At 48.9% G+C, this 16,491-nt stretch overlaps 1 protein-coding gene across 1 annotated transcript in view; it reads right to left on the bottom strand.

The window, feature by feature from the left end:
- NPRL3 (NPR3 like, GATOR1 complex subunit) overlaps window positions 1–13,988 on the bottom strand; it is a gene marked incomplete at its 5' end in the record, with an annotated part of 35,069 nt that extends 21,081 nt beyond the window's left edge. Inside the window, 4 exons of the mRNA XM_082857553.1 lie at window positions 1,310–1,384; window positions 2,656–2,785; window positions 9,481–9,550; window positions 13,871–13,988. Of these exons, the coding sequence (XP_082713679.1) occupies window positions 1,310–1,384; window positions 2,656–2,785; window positions 9,481–9,550; window positions 13,871–13,988 (393 nt within the window). The remainder of the gene's footprint in view (window positions 1–1,309; window positions 1,385–2,655; window positions 2,786–9,480; window positions 9,551–13,870) is intronic.
- Window positions 13,989–16,491: the final 2,503 nt, after the last annotated feature.

Here is a 16,491-nt window from a genome sequence, read left to right as displayed (position 1 = left end):
ATTTCCTAAATTTCAAAGTCCCTTCATAGTAATACCAGCCAGTCCTTACCCAGGGGTGCTTTTTATATTTATTTAGATCCCTTGTATTTTGACAGCTTTATTGAAAAGAAATTCCCTGTAACTAGTGAAAACACAACTTCAGACAGTGCTGGGAACTGCCAAAAGAAATAATTACACTTAATTATAAAACAACAGAAAATAACAAGTGTTGGCAAGGATGTACATGGCTGGTGGGGATGTAAAACGGTGCAGCTGCTGTGGAAAACAGCCTGGCAGCTCCTCGAATGGTTAAACATAGAGTCACCACGTGACCCAGCACTCCACTCCTAGCTATCGACCCCAAGGGAAAGGAAAACCTGCCTACACAAAACTTGTACACAAATGTCCTTAACAGCATTGTTCTTATAGCCAAAAGGTAGAAACAAACCAAAAGTTCACCAGTAGATAAACAGATAAAGTATGGTCTATCGTACAATGGAATATGATTGGGCCACAAAAAGGAATAAAGTACTGATATACATTATAACATGGATGATTCAATTAAAAGATTATTTTTTTAAAAAACTAAAAATAATTTTTAAAAACCCACAAGGACCTGCTATATATCCCTACTGTATAGCAGTAGAGATATATATGTATCTATAGATATACATGTATATTCTTTTTCAGATTCTATTCCATTATAGATTATTACAAGATACTGAAGATAGTTCATATATATACCTAACTGAATCACTTTGCTGTACACCTGAAACATTGTAAATCAACCACACTTCAATTAAAAGAAAAAGATTATAAAAAAATGGATGAATCTCAAAATCATTATGTTAAGTGAAAGAAGTCAGACACCAGAGGTCACATATTGTAGGATCCCTTTTATATGAAACATGCAGAACAGGTACATCCACAGAAAGAGAAAACACATTAGTTGTTTCTGGGGGCTGGGGGAGGGGAGAGAATGAGGAATAACTGGTGTCCTTTTGGGGCAACAAAAACTGGATAGTGGTGATAGTTACACAACACTGCTACCAGATGCCACCAAAATGTCTCTTTAAAATGGTTAAAATGGTAAATTTGATGTTATGTATATTTTACTTAAAAAAAAAAAAGAAAAAAGAGGGAAACAATGAAGTTAGACTCTTCCAGCCCCCAGGAGGGCCAGTGCCGTGCCCACAGCGGTCTGAGCTCTAAGTCAACAACACGGTCACTGGAAATGAGCTCTGCCCTCTCACCCCCTCCCCACCGCCCTCCCCAACCCTCCTCCCCACCCCGCCTCCCTGATCTGCTCTTCAGCCATTTATACACTCACCCTCAGTGCAAATACCACATTAAAAAGAATCATGGTGGGAGCCTCCCTCTTCGGAGATGGATCTGTTTTGGAGACCTGTGAAAGAGGCACAGTTCTAGTGAATGAGAGCCACCACCTCCCAAGAAAAGCACTTAGAGCTATTACTTCAGGCAGGGAAAGTGTTCCAGAAAACAGCAGAACCAGAGAAAAACAGAGCCCTAGGTCTCTGATAAGCGACCAGCGCCTTTGCACAGGCAAGTGCTGGCTGCATGGACAGACAGTCACAGTGGAGAAAGGAGCAGGAAGGTGCTGTGACCCAAAGTGACAAGACTGTCCCAGTCACCTCGAGTGAGCTGAGGTGCCCAGAGGAGAAAAGGTGGAGAGGTGCTCAAGTGGCTGGAATGCTCCCTGAGCAGACCCTCCCTTCCCCACGCCAACCCCCGTGCCCACTTGAGTCCTCCCAGGCAGGACAAGTACTCAGGACAATGCTCCCACCCAGGAGAGACAGGGCTGCCACTGGGGCACCCAGCCAGCCCAGGGCCCAAACAACAAGCTGCCTACAAGTGTTGCCACCAGAGGGCAGAGGAGTCCCTGGGCCATCTCAATCAGGCCTGTCACCATCCCTGCCCCTCCATGTCTCCAGGCCGGTACTGCCAAAGCTCCCCTCCGTCACCCACAGGCCATCAGTGGGGCTGAGCCTGTCTGAGCAGCATAGGTGCCACCACAGCCGTCTCCTCAGCCATGGCCCCCTGCCCTGGTGCCTCCATGTCTCAGAAGCTCCTCCTGTGGGCTTAGTCATGGAGAAGATCTGAGGACCACAACCCAGACCCTCACGGGATTTCTGGATTGTGTAAGTGGAGCTAAGTCTTGTGCTGTCACATCAAAACCCTTCAGAATCTAAGTCACACTGTGTGCAAAGGACTGACTGGCAGTTTCTGGTGTGCAAATTCCCTTGGGTAACAACAGTGCATTCAGGCCCCATCAGAGAACGCATAGAGAGGGTGTGGCACAACAGTAAGAGCTAAATTAATAACAATATTGGCTATGATATCACTTAATAAGAAGAAATGCTTGTACTACTTTATATAAAGTTCAAGAATCTGACAAACGCTGCTTAACTCGTTCTCTTGGCCTCCCCGCAGAAACCGGCATCATATCTACAAAGTAGAAGGCCACAGTCAGGAGAAAGGCTGGACGCAAACAGCAAAAGCTAAGGGCAGGGGCTGAGACACCAGGGCAAGGACGCCTGTGGCCTTCTCTGCCAGGCCCTCAGGGCCCAGGAGGAGGTGCAGCTAGGCAAGCACCTGATAGGATCTGCTGCACGGGGCTGCCTTCTACAGGCCCGCGTCAGCCCAGGGAGGGCGTACCTGGCCCAGCGCGTGCTGCAGCAGCGTCGGGTGCCCAACAAAACGCACGTTATCAATCTTCAGTTCAAACTTCTGCCCACACATTTCAGACTTGGTTGCCAAAATTGTTGCCAGAATGACATCTGAAAACCTTAAAATTAAAAAAAGGTAGAGTGGAAAAGAGTTAACCAAGTGCCACAGCACCAGACCTGCTGCCCCAGGGGTAGGGGGTAGCTGCGCGCAGGGTGGCTCTGCCCCCACTGCTGACCTGGAAGCTTCTGACAGTCTCCTTTCTTTTTTTTGGACATTGGAGATTTTTCCTTTATTTTTTATTTATTTATTTTTTGATGTGGACCATTTTTAAAGTCTTTATTGAATTTGTTACAATATTACTTCTGTTTTATGTTTTTGGTTTTTTGGCCCCAAGTCATGTGGGATCTTAGTTCCCCGACCAGGGATCGAATACGCACCCCCTGCATTGGAAGGCGAAGTCTTAACCACTGGACCACCAAGAAGTCCCTATTTTTTAATTTATTTTTGGCTGCATTGGGTCTTTGTTGCTGTGCGTGGGCTTTCTCTAGTTGTGGTGAGTGGGGGCCACTCCTCGTTGTAGTGTATGGGCTTCTCATTGCAGTGGCCTCTCCTGTTACGGAGCTCTGGCCCTAGGTGCGCGGCCTTCAGTAGTTGCAGCATGAGGGCTCAGCAGTTGTGGCACGTGGGCCCTAGAGCGCAAGCTCAGTAGCTGTGGTTCACGGGCTTAGCTGCTCCGCGGCATGTGGGATCTTCCCAGACCAGGGACCAAACCCACGTCCCCCGCATTGGCAGGCGGATTCTCAACGACTGCGTCACCAGGGAAGTCCCCCAACAGTCTCCCTTCTGAAGCAATCCCCAAGACTAGGGTCGCAAAGTCACCAGAACTACAAGGCGGAAGGTGCGTGCTGCCACCCTGGCCCCCGCCCGCCTGGGAAGGCAGGAAGAGCAAGGCACCTGCCCGGAGAGGAAGAAGCTGCGGGAGCCTGCGTGGCTTGTCAGGCTGGGGGCCTCCCCAACGGCCCAGGCGTGCTGGGCTGCTCCCCAGGCGTGCTGGGACCCCCACCCCTCAGTGCTGTGCGAAGGCCGAGGGGAAGCACGAATTGCAGCGTATTGATCACTCTCCTCACAGCTCGGCTGCCGGGCCCTTCCCTTACCCTCAACACTTAAACCTTCCAGTTTTTATTAGGGAAGAAAGGTTCCAGATGCACTAGATGTGCAGACCCACTGACTGACATGGACAGAGGGATGGACAGGGCTGGACACCATGGAGGAGGAATGACTGGGTGCAGGTAAGAGCAGTTTGGATATGATCCCTGTAAAACTGCCCCTTTTCCAGGCTCTTCTGCACTATTAGGTCTCCTTCCTGCCTGGGGGCCGGGGTGGGGGGATCAGATAAAGGAGAGTCACTGCAGGGAGGAGAGGACAGTGCAGACTCTTATCTCAGAGCCCAGGCTCGGGGCCTCCACTCTGGAAACTCGGATGCACCGTGTCTAACCTGGAGCCAGAAGGCAGACAAGTCCTGTGCTCATTTCTCCACCTGGGAAAGCATCTCCATCATGCAGGTCGGAGGACAGGCTGTGCTGAGAGGGGCTCCAGCCTCCCTGGGGCCGCATTCTGTCCTAAAGAGCCCATCAAAGACAAACACTCAGCGCTGAGTCCTGCGCTTTCCCGAGGAGCTGTGGTGAACGGGCACCACACCAGATACTTCTCTCCAGGAGGCCCTTGCTCTAGGGGGAGGGAAGCACTTCACACCAGAACCCTCGTCTTCAGAGAAGGGAAGGGTGCTGCACACTGCTGCAACTCCAAAACAGCAAACACCTCCAGGATAAACAGATCTAGGAGAGGGGCCACTGGCTCCTGGCTCCTCGCACACTGCAGGGCTCACCAACCGATGCAGGAGTGACTCGGAGCCACCTGCAGCAAGGGCCTGGCTACGCTCGACCTGCACCGAGCAAGACAAAGCCCGGGACCCTCCAGAGGGTGGGGAGCCTGGGGGCTGGGTCACGCTGGTGTCCAGCCTTCCTCCAGGACTGACATGGTCTTCTAGGCGTCCTAAGTCGCCCTGTGGCTCCCAAATAAACCAGATGCAGAGGGTCTGTCAGAATGGGCTGCCATTCCACTTGCACAGTCTGGGCTGCGGTCAGACCTTCTGACACCGATACCATCAAAGACATTCTGGGACACGCGGCCCCCACAGCCAGAGCCCTTGGCCTCCCCTGTGGGTGTCTCCTCCCTGGAATACTGCTCCCTGGAGTGATTAAACCAGAGATGGAAGATTCCAGTGTCTTAGACCAGAATCGTTACATGCTTTCTTCAAAAGCCCCCAGTGGCTCATTCTGCCCTGGAAGCCGCATCTGAGGGCCCAGTTAGGGTGACGGAGGGCCCAGAGTGGTGGAACCTAACAAACACTGCTGCCCTAGAGCCTGACCCAGTGCCAACACTACCCGCCCTATCTGAACAAACACCTCCCTCTACTCTGCCACCCACTGACTCAGGACACACCAATAACAGATAGAAAAACAACCTCCCGCCACCCCAGAGACTTCACTTTTTACTGTGATATCCAAAAATCTCCACCAAAAACCTCTGCTCTGCCACGAAGAGCCTCAGATGGGCCTGAGCCCTGGCCCTCAGCCACCATTCCAGGAACCTAAGTTAGCCGGGCTGTGGGATGGGGACTGAGATTCAGAGGCAAGAAGTGGTGGCCTAGCTCACGACTATAAATGTCCAAATCCAAAGGCCAAACAGAAAACGCTTTCCCCGCTTGGGCCCAGAGAGGCCGGGGTCTCCAAAAGCAGCCAACCAGAAAGCCAGGTGCTGCTCAAGTTAAAAGCCACACTGCCCTAAGTGGCCACTCAGGGAGGTCCCTCTGCTGTTTGGCCACTCTGCTTGTCTGAGCAAGTCTGGCCCACAGAGAAATCCACTCACCAGAGCTTAATATTACACACTGATGACAGAAAAAACACTTGAGTGGCTTTATACTTTATACAGCATCTGCTGACATAACATGCACAAAGACAGAGTTATGTCCATCATGACACAACTGCCATAAATAGCAAATTGAAACAAAAACAAGTGTCAATGTTTGTTTGTTTGTTTTGGCCACGCCACGTGCCTTGAGAGGTCTTAGTTCCCTGACCAGGGACTGAGCCTGGGCCCTGGCAGTGAAAGCACCAAGTCCTAACCACTGGACCGCCAGGGAATTCCCTCAATATTTGTTTGTTGTTTCCAAAATTTAGAAAAATACTTTTCCCTTGTTTTGATGGTGAAAGGTCTGGTAAATATACTGTAACACAATAAAATCGCTGCTACAAAAACTAACATTTAGAGATTAAGAAAGAAAACACATTTGGAAAGATAATCAGCCCAGCTGGAAGACAAGTCAAGACCTTCCATTCCTGCTGAGACACTTGGGAACAGGGCTTTTTCTCTGACCTGGCCAAAAAAAGAAGGGACAGCACGGAAGAGAGCTCGACTCTGCCCCCTCCCGTTCTGGGGGCTCCCAGATGCTCTGTGCACCTCCAACACCCAGGAGGTACGCCCTGTCGGGGATGGGAGGGCCCCACTGTATCCCTGCCTCCCAGAGAAGTATCATACAAACCCCATGGGAACATTTTTGCCTCTAATGGGCACACACAACAGCATCCAAGCCCAAGCATCACATGGAACACTCAGCCCTTGGTAGAGACCCCCACTAAGCCCCTCTGACAAATGAAGGCAAGGAGCAACGACCAAGGGTCTCTCTGGGGGGCAGCAGGTGGGTGAGACAAGCAGCCTTGCTCCTGCTTGCCAACCACCCTCCCAGGGCACGGTGTCTGCCTGGAGGAGGGGGCATTTGTGTGCATGCCTAGTCCCAGAAGTCCCTGGTGCCAGCCAGCCCTGTCTTGGCACTCAGGTACAGAGAACCAGCTAACTAAGTCCAGGGGGAGAAAGGGCAGGGGCTGTGGAAAGCCTGGGCACTCATGGGCACAGGGCAGTGAGCCTGTGTGCCCGTCAGTCCTTCTCCAACACTGAGGGAAATCAGGAGTCCAGCACAACCACAGGAGAAGGCGGCAGGAACTGAGACAGAAGGACGGTGGAGAAGCCTTGGCCTTACCCTGCAGCCAACCGCCCATCGCCTGGAGGACACGGCTCGCTGAGACGGGAACAGGACCATCGAGACCAAACAAGAACACAGCAACTCTAAAAATCATGAAGAGTTACGAGGTCGTGATCAACACAGTGCTAAGGTCTGGCAGAAGTACCACCACTTACATTAACTGCTGAGGTCAAGGCTAAGCCACTCTGCCACACAAGCAAGAACAGACACTCCCCACGTGGAAGACGTACTGCACAGTCTTTCCACCAACGCTCCAATTCTTATGTGTGAACCCAGGCCGGGCAAGAATGAGTCAGTTCCCAGAAGCAAGAGCAAGGCCAGAGGACACCAGTCAGAGCCCAGCACCACACGCACTAGCTAGACGCCTGGGCACAAGTGTTCAATCTTCTGACCAAACCGTCTCAACAAGATCAAATGAGGTCCCACAGGTAGAAGACTCACGAAAACTGCAGAGCGATGATGAGTATCTCAGCCCCAATTCCCGAGGTCCTGTGGCCACTTGCAGAGCTTACCTCCCTAACAGGAAGACCGCACCTTTCCTAAGCTTGACCTTCAGGCCGTAGAGAAAACAGACAATATCCATTTTCTTCTCTCCCTAGTGAATTCTAGAAAAGGGTTAAAAGAATTGTGATGGTCAATTCCTGTACCCTGAAACACATCATCATGATGATTCATCTCATAAAACTAGCCCGTGCTCTAAGGCAGTGCAGCCAACAAAGCTTTCAACATGATGGAAAGACACTAAACCTGCGCCTTCCAACACAGTGGCAGCTGGTCACGTGGGGCCACTGAGCACCTGAAATGTGGTCAGTGCAACTGAGGAACTCAATTTCTTTCTTTCTTTCTTTTTTGGCCACACCGCACGGCTTGCGGGATCTTAGTTCCCCAACCAGGGATCGAATCCACACCCTCGGCAGTGAGAGCGCAGAGTCCTAACCACTGGACTGCCAGGGAAGTCCCAGTTTCTAATTTTATTTAATTTCAGTCCACCTCATTTTAAACGGCCACCCGGGCCAGGGAGGACAGCCCTGGGCAGCGCATCTTTGCGTCCTCCCTCCCCTGAGGCCAGCCATCACCACACGCAGAGGCGACCCATCAGGCCTATTAATGTGCCTTTGACCTGGCAAACCGACAAGCAGGAACGTTCCACCGGTTGCAGAAGAAAAAGCACCTCTGAAAATGACAACCAAGGAAAATGGAGAATGGGTGTGAGGCACCGTCACTGCGTGGCTCCGGGAAGATGTCTGGGCTGGGACAGCGACCCCCGGGTGCCAGGGCAAGAGCAGGAGCTTGGCAGGTCTGTACAACAAAACGCAGCTGGGCCCCTGGGGGTACTGACCTGCACCTCTGAAGGTGGGGTGGGGAGTGGGATCACCAGGTGCTACAATGTGTTAAAATGACCAAATAGAGGCATTCTTCAGTTTTATGAACGTCTAAAGAGACCAGCTTGTCCTCCTTAGGGAACAAGCATGTCTGTGGTCCCGACAGACCCACAATGTTTTATTTCCTTCCCCTGGTTTCCTCTCTTCATTATGCTAAATACAGAATGAATTCCCCAGAAAACATCCTCATGGTCATTTTATTACAAGCCTCTGAAAAGTAACTGCAGCAATTAGGTGTTGCCAGTCCTCCTCACAGACTGTTCGAAGAGCTCTTTCTGAATCTTCAGCAGCCCGAGCCTCACGTCACGGAGCAGGTGGGTGGCCAGCCCTGCTCTGAACTCTCCATGACACAGGTGGGGGACAAAATGCACTCAGCGGGTGTGCAGGGGCAAAAGCTTTCTATGTGCCTCACAAACAAGAGTTTGTTCCCTGTTGCCATCTTTAAAGGACACGACATCCACAGGCCTCTAAGTCAAGCAGGATGACCCACGGGATATCCAGCAGCACCCCCCCACCACTGGTCCCTCTTCCAGAACCCACTCCCCTCAGAGATAGTCACTGGTCATGCCAGAGGTCCCTGACACCCTTACACAAAGGGATACAATCTCCTCCTGGAAGTACACAGCACTATGGCAGGCATGGTGCCGTGTCAGAGAACTGAGGGAAACCATACTAACGCACTGCATGGCGAGGGCCCAGCATGGGGACCTCAGCTACTTTCCCACAGACGTTACCTCACGCAGGACTGGCAATTTACAATCTTTTCTCCTTCATCTGGGCCTGAGTTACAATTCATTAAGCTTTAAAATGAACATAAGAAGGCAGAAGTGGTCATTTCTCAAGGCTGCCACCCAGAAAGCACTTCCCAGAGAGAAGAGGGGTAGCATGCACAGGAAGGAACAGGACCTGCCTTTCATCCGGGCCCTAAAAAGCAAGGGTCACGACAGCCCTGGCTCTCAGGCCACCTCACCACCTGGACAGGCTGTGCTGCACCCAAGCACCTACATTTGACCTCTGGACACGTACTTGACGACTAGGGTCTGAGGACAGCACTGTGATCTGCTGTCCTGCACGTTCCTCTCATGGGAGATAAATGTCCTGCAGGGACACGGCTTCATCTGTTCTCCAACCTGCCCTACCAACCACACAGACCACAGCAGGACCATAAAGCCAAACTAGGCAGAAAGCCAGAGACTGGCAACACAATCCCCACCTCTGTCTGCCTGAAACCCCCGACCAAGTGGAAAAGAGAACACGGGGTTCCTCAGGGGAAAAAACATCTGGGTCAATGGGAGGACCAGGCCCGCCACGGAGTGAATGCAGAGCCCTTACCTGGAGTCGCCGTCCTGGTCCTCGGCATGCTCTCTGGTGCTGTTGACAGCGTATCTGCTACGAGGCTTACCTGAGTGAAGGCAAAAAGGGGAAAATAGCTAAGAAAACAGGATCCATCCACATACAGGAAGGTTGTTGAACCATTAAAAGTGATGGCTTCTGCTCTTGGAGTGGAAGAACTAATATTGTTAAAATGGCCATACTACTCAAAGCAATCTACAGATTTAATGCAATCTCTATCAAATTACCCATGATATTTTTCACAGAACTAGAACATATAATCCTAAAATTTATATGGAACCATAAAAGACCCAGAATTGCCAAAGCAATCCTGAGGAAAAAGAATGGAGCTGGAGGCATAACCCTCCCAGACTTCAGACAATACTACAAAGCTACAGTAATCAAAACAGCATGGTACTGGGACTTCCCTGGTGGCCCAGTGATTAAGACTCCGTGCTTCCACTGCAGGGGGCGTGGGTTCAATCCCTGGTCAGGGAACCAAGATCCCGCATGTCACATGGCACGGCCACAAAAAAAAAAGTTTTAAATTATAGTTTCCAAGAAGCTGTGATAACATGGGAAATGTTCTTGCTACTATGTTAAGTTAAAAAAAAAAGGGATTTTATATATATATGCACACATGCGCACACACACCCTCTCAGTGTATGCTGGCAACTAGGCTGGAAAAAGCACAGGTAAAAGAAAGAATTTTTAAATGTCCATACAGCAATATCCTTCATATACAAAAACAACAATATCTTACCCAAATAATAATATTTAAAGACTTAAGGACAGGGACTTCCCTGGTGGCACAGTGGTTAAGAATCCGCCTGCTAATGCTGGGGATACAGGTTCAAGCCCACATGACGTGGAGCAACTAAGCCCGTGCACCACAACTACTGACCCTGTGCTCTAGAGCCCGTGAGCCACAACTACTGAGCCTGCATGCCACAACTACTGAAGCCCGCGCACCTAGAGCCCGTGCTCTGCAACAAGAGAAGCCACTGCAATGAGAAGCCCGTGCACCGCAACGAAGAGTAGCCCCCGCTCGCCTCAACTAGAGAAAGCCCGCACGGAGCAATGAAGACCCAATGCAGCCAAAAAATAAAGAAAAAAAAAAAAAGAGACTTAAGGACATTTATCACAGGCAAGTTTTTCACATACAAGAGGCCCAAAAAGAAAACAGAAATGCTAACAAGGGTGATGAGGATGAAAAGAGGACAGACTATGTTCCTGAATGAGAAGATTCAACATAAAGATCCCGTTTTCCCCATTTAATCACCATGTTTAATGTGACCCCCAAAACAATAGCAATGGCTTGGGAGTGGGATCTAACACAGTCACTGCTAATGTTTACAAGGAAAGCAAGCAGAAACACCAGGATGATGCTGAAGAAGAAAGGTGATGATAAATGACTAATTCTACCTGATGGTATAACACACTATAAAGTTACAATAATTCATCTGTGTGGAACCCACACATAGATAGATTATTGGGAGAGGTAAGAAAAGTCAGAAAACAAACTCAAATAAACATGGGAATTTAGTATGCCATGAAGGCAGCAAAACTAATCAGGAGGGCAACGTGAATGAGTCCATAAAATGATGCTGGGACTAGGCAGCCACACGGAAGAGAAAATTATACTGACTCTGAGCCAACCCCTCTCTAGCCGTGTGTGGGCCGCATGTTCCCACATCTTTCTTCATCCATCTCAGCGCCTGCCCCACAAGGCTCCAGGAGGCAAATGGGGGCATACACACAGCTCTCAGCAAGTGCCCAGAAAATACCAGCTCCAGGGAGGAGCCTTCACCTTACACCAAAAGAAACACATTTTTAAAACAAGAAGATAAACATTCCACGGGAAAACATGAGAGACTCCTTTTGTTAATAATCTTGGAGAGCAGAAGGCTTTTCTATGTGTAACAAAACTCAGAAACCACGAAAGAACAGACTGAAAACTTGACTCCATAAAAATCAAAACTCAGAGGCACGGCTTCCCTGGTGGCGCAGTGGTTAAGAATCTGCCTGCCAATGTAGGGGACACGGGTTCGAGCCCTGGTCTGGGAAGATCCCACATGCCACGGAGCAACTAAGCCCGTGAGGCACAACTACTGAGCCTACGTGTCTAGAGCCTGTGCTCCGCAACAAGAGAAGCCACGACAATGAGAAGCCCGCGCACCGCAATGAAGAGTAGCCCCCACTCGCCGCAACTAGAGAAAGCCCGCACACAGAAACGAAAACCCAACACAGCCAAAAATAAATAAATAAATAAATTTATTATTAAAAAAAAAACTCACAGGCAAACTGGCTAAATATGTACAGCTTTGTCAAAAAGGTCTATTTTTATCCTAAGTATATAAAAAATTCCTTCAAATCTGTAAAGAAAAAAAATCAAGCAATCCAAGAGGAAATTAGGCAAAGGTTATGAATAGGTGGTTCACTAAAAAGGAAATCCAAATGGCTTTGAAAACAGGAAAACATGATCACTCTCAGCTGGAAGGCAAATACCCATTAAAACTACTATCAGATACAATTTTTCACCTATCTCATTAACAAACATAGAAAAATCTGATCTATTAAAAATACATAGAGGAGGGGCTTCCCTAGTGGCACAGTGGTTGGGAATCCGGCTGCCAGTGCAGGGGACACAGGTTCGAGCCCTGGTCTGGGAGGATCCCACATGCCACGGAGCAACTAAGCCCGTGCACCACAACTACTGAGCCTGCGCTCTGGAGCCCACAAGCCACAACTACTGAAGCTGGCATGCCTAGAGCCCGTGCTCCGCAACAAGAGAAGCCACCGCAATGAGAGGCCAATGCACCACAGCAAAGAGTAGCCCCTGCTCGCCACAGCTAGAGAAAAGCCCGCGTGCAGCAACAAAAGACCCAACACAGCCAAAATAAAATAAATTAAATAAATTAAAACAAAAAAACACAGCCGATCATCCCTTGGATATGAACACCCCATTTCTGTGAATTGATCATATATTCTGCAGAATGAAAATATATATCCATAAAGGACATTCACACTGTATTAGCAAAAGATTGGAAACAACTTAAATGCCCATCAACAGAAGACTGGATGACTAAATCACAGCAAATTCCTCCCATGTTTCTGATAATTCTGAATCTATATCCAAGATGTAAATGAAAACAGGGCAGAACAGTGTGAATTGTGTGCTCACTTGTGTTTAGAAAATAAAACAATGCATGTATATGCTTGTATTTACACAGAAGGTTTCGCAAAGATGCACAAGAAAATGGTAACAGCACCTGACCCTACAAGGGGATGTGGGTGGCTAGGATCGATGAAAGAACTTTCTTTTCATAATCTAAATCCATTTGTACCTTTAAAACTTTGTACCATAGTTAGAAATTTAAAAGTAATTTTTAGGGCTTCCCTGATGGCGCAGTGGTTAAGAATCCGCCTGCCACTGCAGGGGACAGGGGTTCGAGCCCTGGTCCAGGAAGATCCCACATGCCACGGAGCAACTAAGCCCTCGCGCTGCAACTACTGAGCCTGCGCTCTAGAGCCCACGAGCCACAACTACTGAGCCCACGTGCCACAACTACTGAAGCCCGCATGCCTAGAGACCGTGCTCCACAAGAGAAGCCACCACAATGAGAAGCCCGCGCACCGCAACGAAGAGCAGCCCCCGCTCGCCGTGACTAGATAAAGCCGGTGTGCAGCAACGAAGACCCAACACAGCCAAAAATGAAATGTATTTTTTTAAAAAGTAATTTTTTAAATCACATAAATTACAAATTGAACATTCATGATAGTGAAAAACTGCAAGTAACCTACACGTCCACCCATAGGGAAAGGGCATGTTCTTACCAGGCAGCTGTGTACAACCAAAAAGGGAGGTGATCTGTTTACTAGGTTGGAAAATGCTCCAAGGCAGGTGGCCCAATGGAAAAAAGAGCGACTGAGAACAATACAGCTATGTGAGAGGGGGGAAAAACCCAAAGCAATAAACTATTTTTCTATGTAGGTATATTTGGTGTCTATGTACAGGAGGAACAATTATGAACATGGTAAGTGGTGATCCCTGCAAGCGAGGGAGGAGCAGCAGAACTGGGGGGAAGAGGTCAAAGAAAACTTCCGATGTACCTGGATTTCGTACTTAATCCAAGCTCAATACATTCATACGGTGCTTTAGCTCTTTTAAAAGGCCAGAGACAACGATGAAACGTTAGCAGGAGTGGCTTTGGCATGCTAAAACTATGAGTGATTTTTTTTTCCCCTGCTTCTTTTTACTTTTCTATCCTTCCCCAACACTCTGTGATGAGAAGGCACCGCCCGTACGATAAGGAGAAGAAAAAGGAAACGACTTCTCCGCTAACGGCGAGGGAGGCGGCGCCAGGCCCTCCGCCCGGCGCCCACTTACTTGTCTGGGACGCCGGGTGCTCCTGGCTCCTCTGGAAGGGGTACCTGAACAGCAGCTTATTGCCCCGGCTCCCCGAGCTCACCAGAATCACGCTGATGGGGCTGGTGTTGTCCCCCATCCCGCCGGGGGCCTGGGGAGGGGTCGGGCCGGGGCCAAGGCCGGGATGGGACGGGGGTGGGGGGCGGTGGGGACCCCCAGGTGGACGGGCCGGGGACGCGGAACAGAGCGCTCTGAGGACTGGTTGGGGGCGGGGGCCGAGGGGAGCCAAGCAGACGTCTCCCGCGCGACAGTGACGCAAACCAGGCTCCCCCTAACGAGGCCGGCAACGCTCGCGAGACTCGCGCAACAGCACGGGGCAAACGCGCATAAAATGCTTGCGCGCGGACCGAAGGCGTTTGCGCAGGCGCAGGCTGCCGTGTGCGCAGGCGCGAGGCCGTCTCTGGGTGCTGTGCTCGTGCGCATGCGGGACGCGGCCCCTTTCTGGAGTGGGGAGAAGAGCCAGCGGGAAGGCTAGCGGGACTGTGTGGTTGGGTTAGTCGTACGGTTCAAGGAATCTTTCTCTAAATGTTGCTTTATTCGTTATAAAAGGAACACTTGCTTTGGGCAGAAAGTTCTTTCTTAGAAACATAAAGGACTAAAATAAAAAAGTAAAAAAAAAAAATATTACTTCAGTGGATCACGGACCTAAATGTAAGAGCTGACTCTGTAAAACTCTTAGGAGAAAACACGGGGGGTTAAGTCCTCGTGACCTGGGGCTAGGCAGAGGTTTCTTAAATACGACACCAAGTGCATGAGCAACCAAAGAAGAAGTTAATTGTCCTGAATAGAGTTGCGAAATTTTGTGCTTCAAAGGACAAGACCAACAAAGTTAAAAGAGCGCTCACGAACCGTGAGAAAATGTTTGCAAGTCATATATCTGATGAGGGAATTGTATCCAGAATATATATATTTTAAACTCTTACAACTCTACAAGAAAAAGACAAGTATCCAACTGAGAAGTGGGCAAAAGATGTGAATAGATATTTCCCCAAGGAATATAGACAAGTGCCTGGAAGTACGTGAAAAGATGCTCAAACATCATTCCTCGTTAGAGAAACGCGAATCAAAACCAGAAAGAGAACACATCACACCCACTAGGATGGCTATAATCCAAAAGAAAAATGACAAGTGTTGGTGAAATTGGTATCTTGAGACACTGCTGGTGGGAATGTAAAATGATGCAGCTACTGTGGAAGACAGCCTAGCAGTTCCTCAAAAGGTTAAACATAGAGTTCAGATATGACCCAGCAGTTCCATTCTTTAGTATGTACCCAATAAAATTAAAACATACATCCACTCAAAAACTTGTACTGTGTTCATAGCACCACTATTCATAATAGCCAAAAAGTGCAAATAACCCAACTGTCCTCCAACTGATGAATAGGTGAATCCAATAAGGTATAATCTATGCAATGGAACAGTATTCAGTCATAAAAAGGAACAAAGTACCGATACATGAGTGAACCTTGAAAAAATAGATACTGTATGATTCCATTTATATAAATGTCCAGAATAGGCAAATCCTTAGAGACAGAAAGTAGATTAGGTTGTCTGGGGCTGGGGTAGTTGGGGGGGTGTAACTGCTAATGGGGATGGGGTTTCTTTTGGGTGATGAAAGTGTTCTAAAATTGTGGTGATGGTCACATAACTCTCTGAATATACTAAAACCCGCTGAACTGCACACTTTGAATGGGTGGAATGTATGATACGTGAATTCTATCTCACAGTACAGCTGTTTTTAAAAAGTAAAAAAAAAAATCACCCCACCCACCCCATCCCAGTCTTCCCCCGGAGATTACTGTAGTGAACAGTCTACTGCAACTGTTTCCAAATCTTTTCAAGCACATCAGATGCATGAGAAAGTAACCAATGGGCTAAGAAATGAGATTTTCATTGCCAAAGTAACCTCTTGCACTGAAGATGACACAAACGTGTATTTTGCAGGACAGATTCATGGGTTGAATCTGCCAGGATAACGGGTACATGCATCTGAAATGTCTCAGACGTTGCCCACCAACATATTGCCCTGCCCAGGGCTGCATAGCATGGACTTTATTTTTTCCCAAAATTTCAAAAAAAAGGAAATAGTGTGTTATGTTGCATTTTTTTATTACTGAGGAGAAGAACTAACTGTATCACTTGATTATTTGCCAGAGCCTAAGAATTGCCTTCATGTTTCCTTTTGGTTTGTTTGTCCTTCTTTGAGGTATTTTTATTTTGTGAGGGTTAGTTACCCTCTGTTACAGATTCTGCAAGCCTTTGTCCCAGTCTAGAATATATTGATTTTATGTATCATCAAAAGTTTTCTGAGTTCCCCCCCATTTCCCATGAATGTCCCCAGAATGGAAACAAGGGCACAGGAGCAGGATGTGAGGTTGGGGGAGCTGGGTAGATGGGCTAGCTGTGGTAATGGGGGCCTCCCCACAGGGGTGCTGGGAATCTGCGGGTGCCCAGACATAAGAACCAGGACTCTGACTCAGACCTCCTTCCTCCGACTTCCCTGGACATGCTGCTGCCCCATTGGATGGTCCTATGGCCCCAGAACCTGGCTGTCCTTGGGCTGGGGGAAGGCCCAGACATGG

This window comes from Leucopleurus acutus (assembly GCF_964270905.1).
Source record: "Leucopleurus acutus genome assembly, chromosome: 16".
Classification (NCBI taxonomy): domain Eukaryota; kingdom Metazoa; phylum Chordata; class Mammalia; order Artiodactyla; family Delphinidae; genus Leucopleurus; species Leucopleurus acutus.
This window is presented reverse-complemented; position numbering and strand designations above follow the sequence as displayed.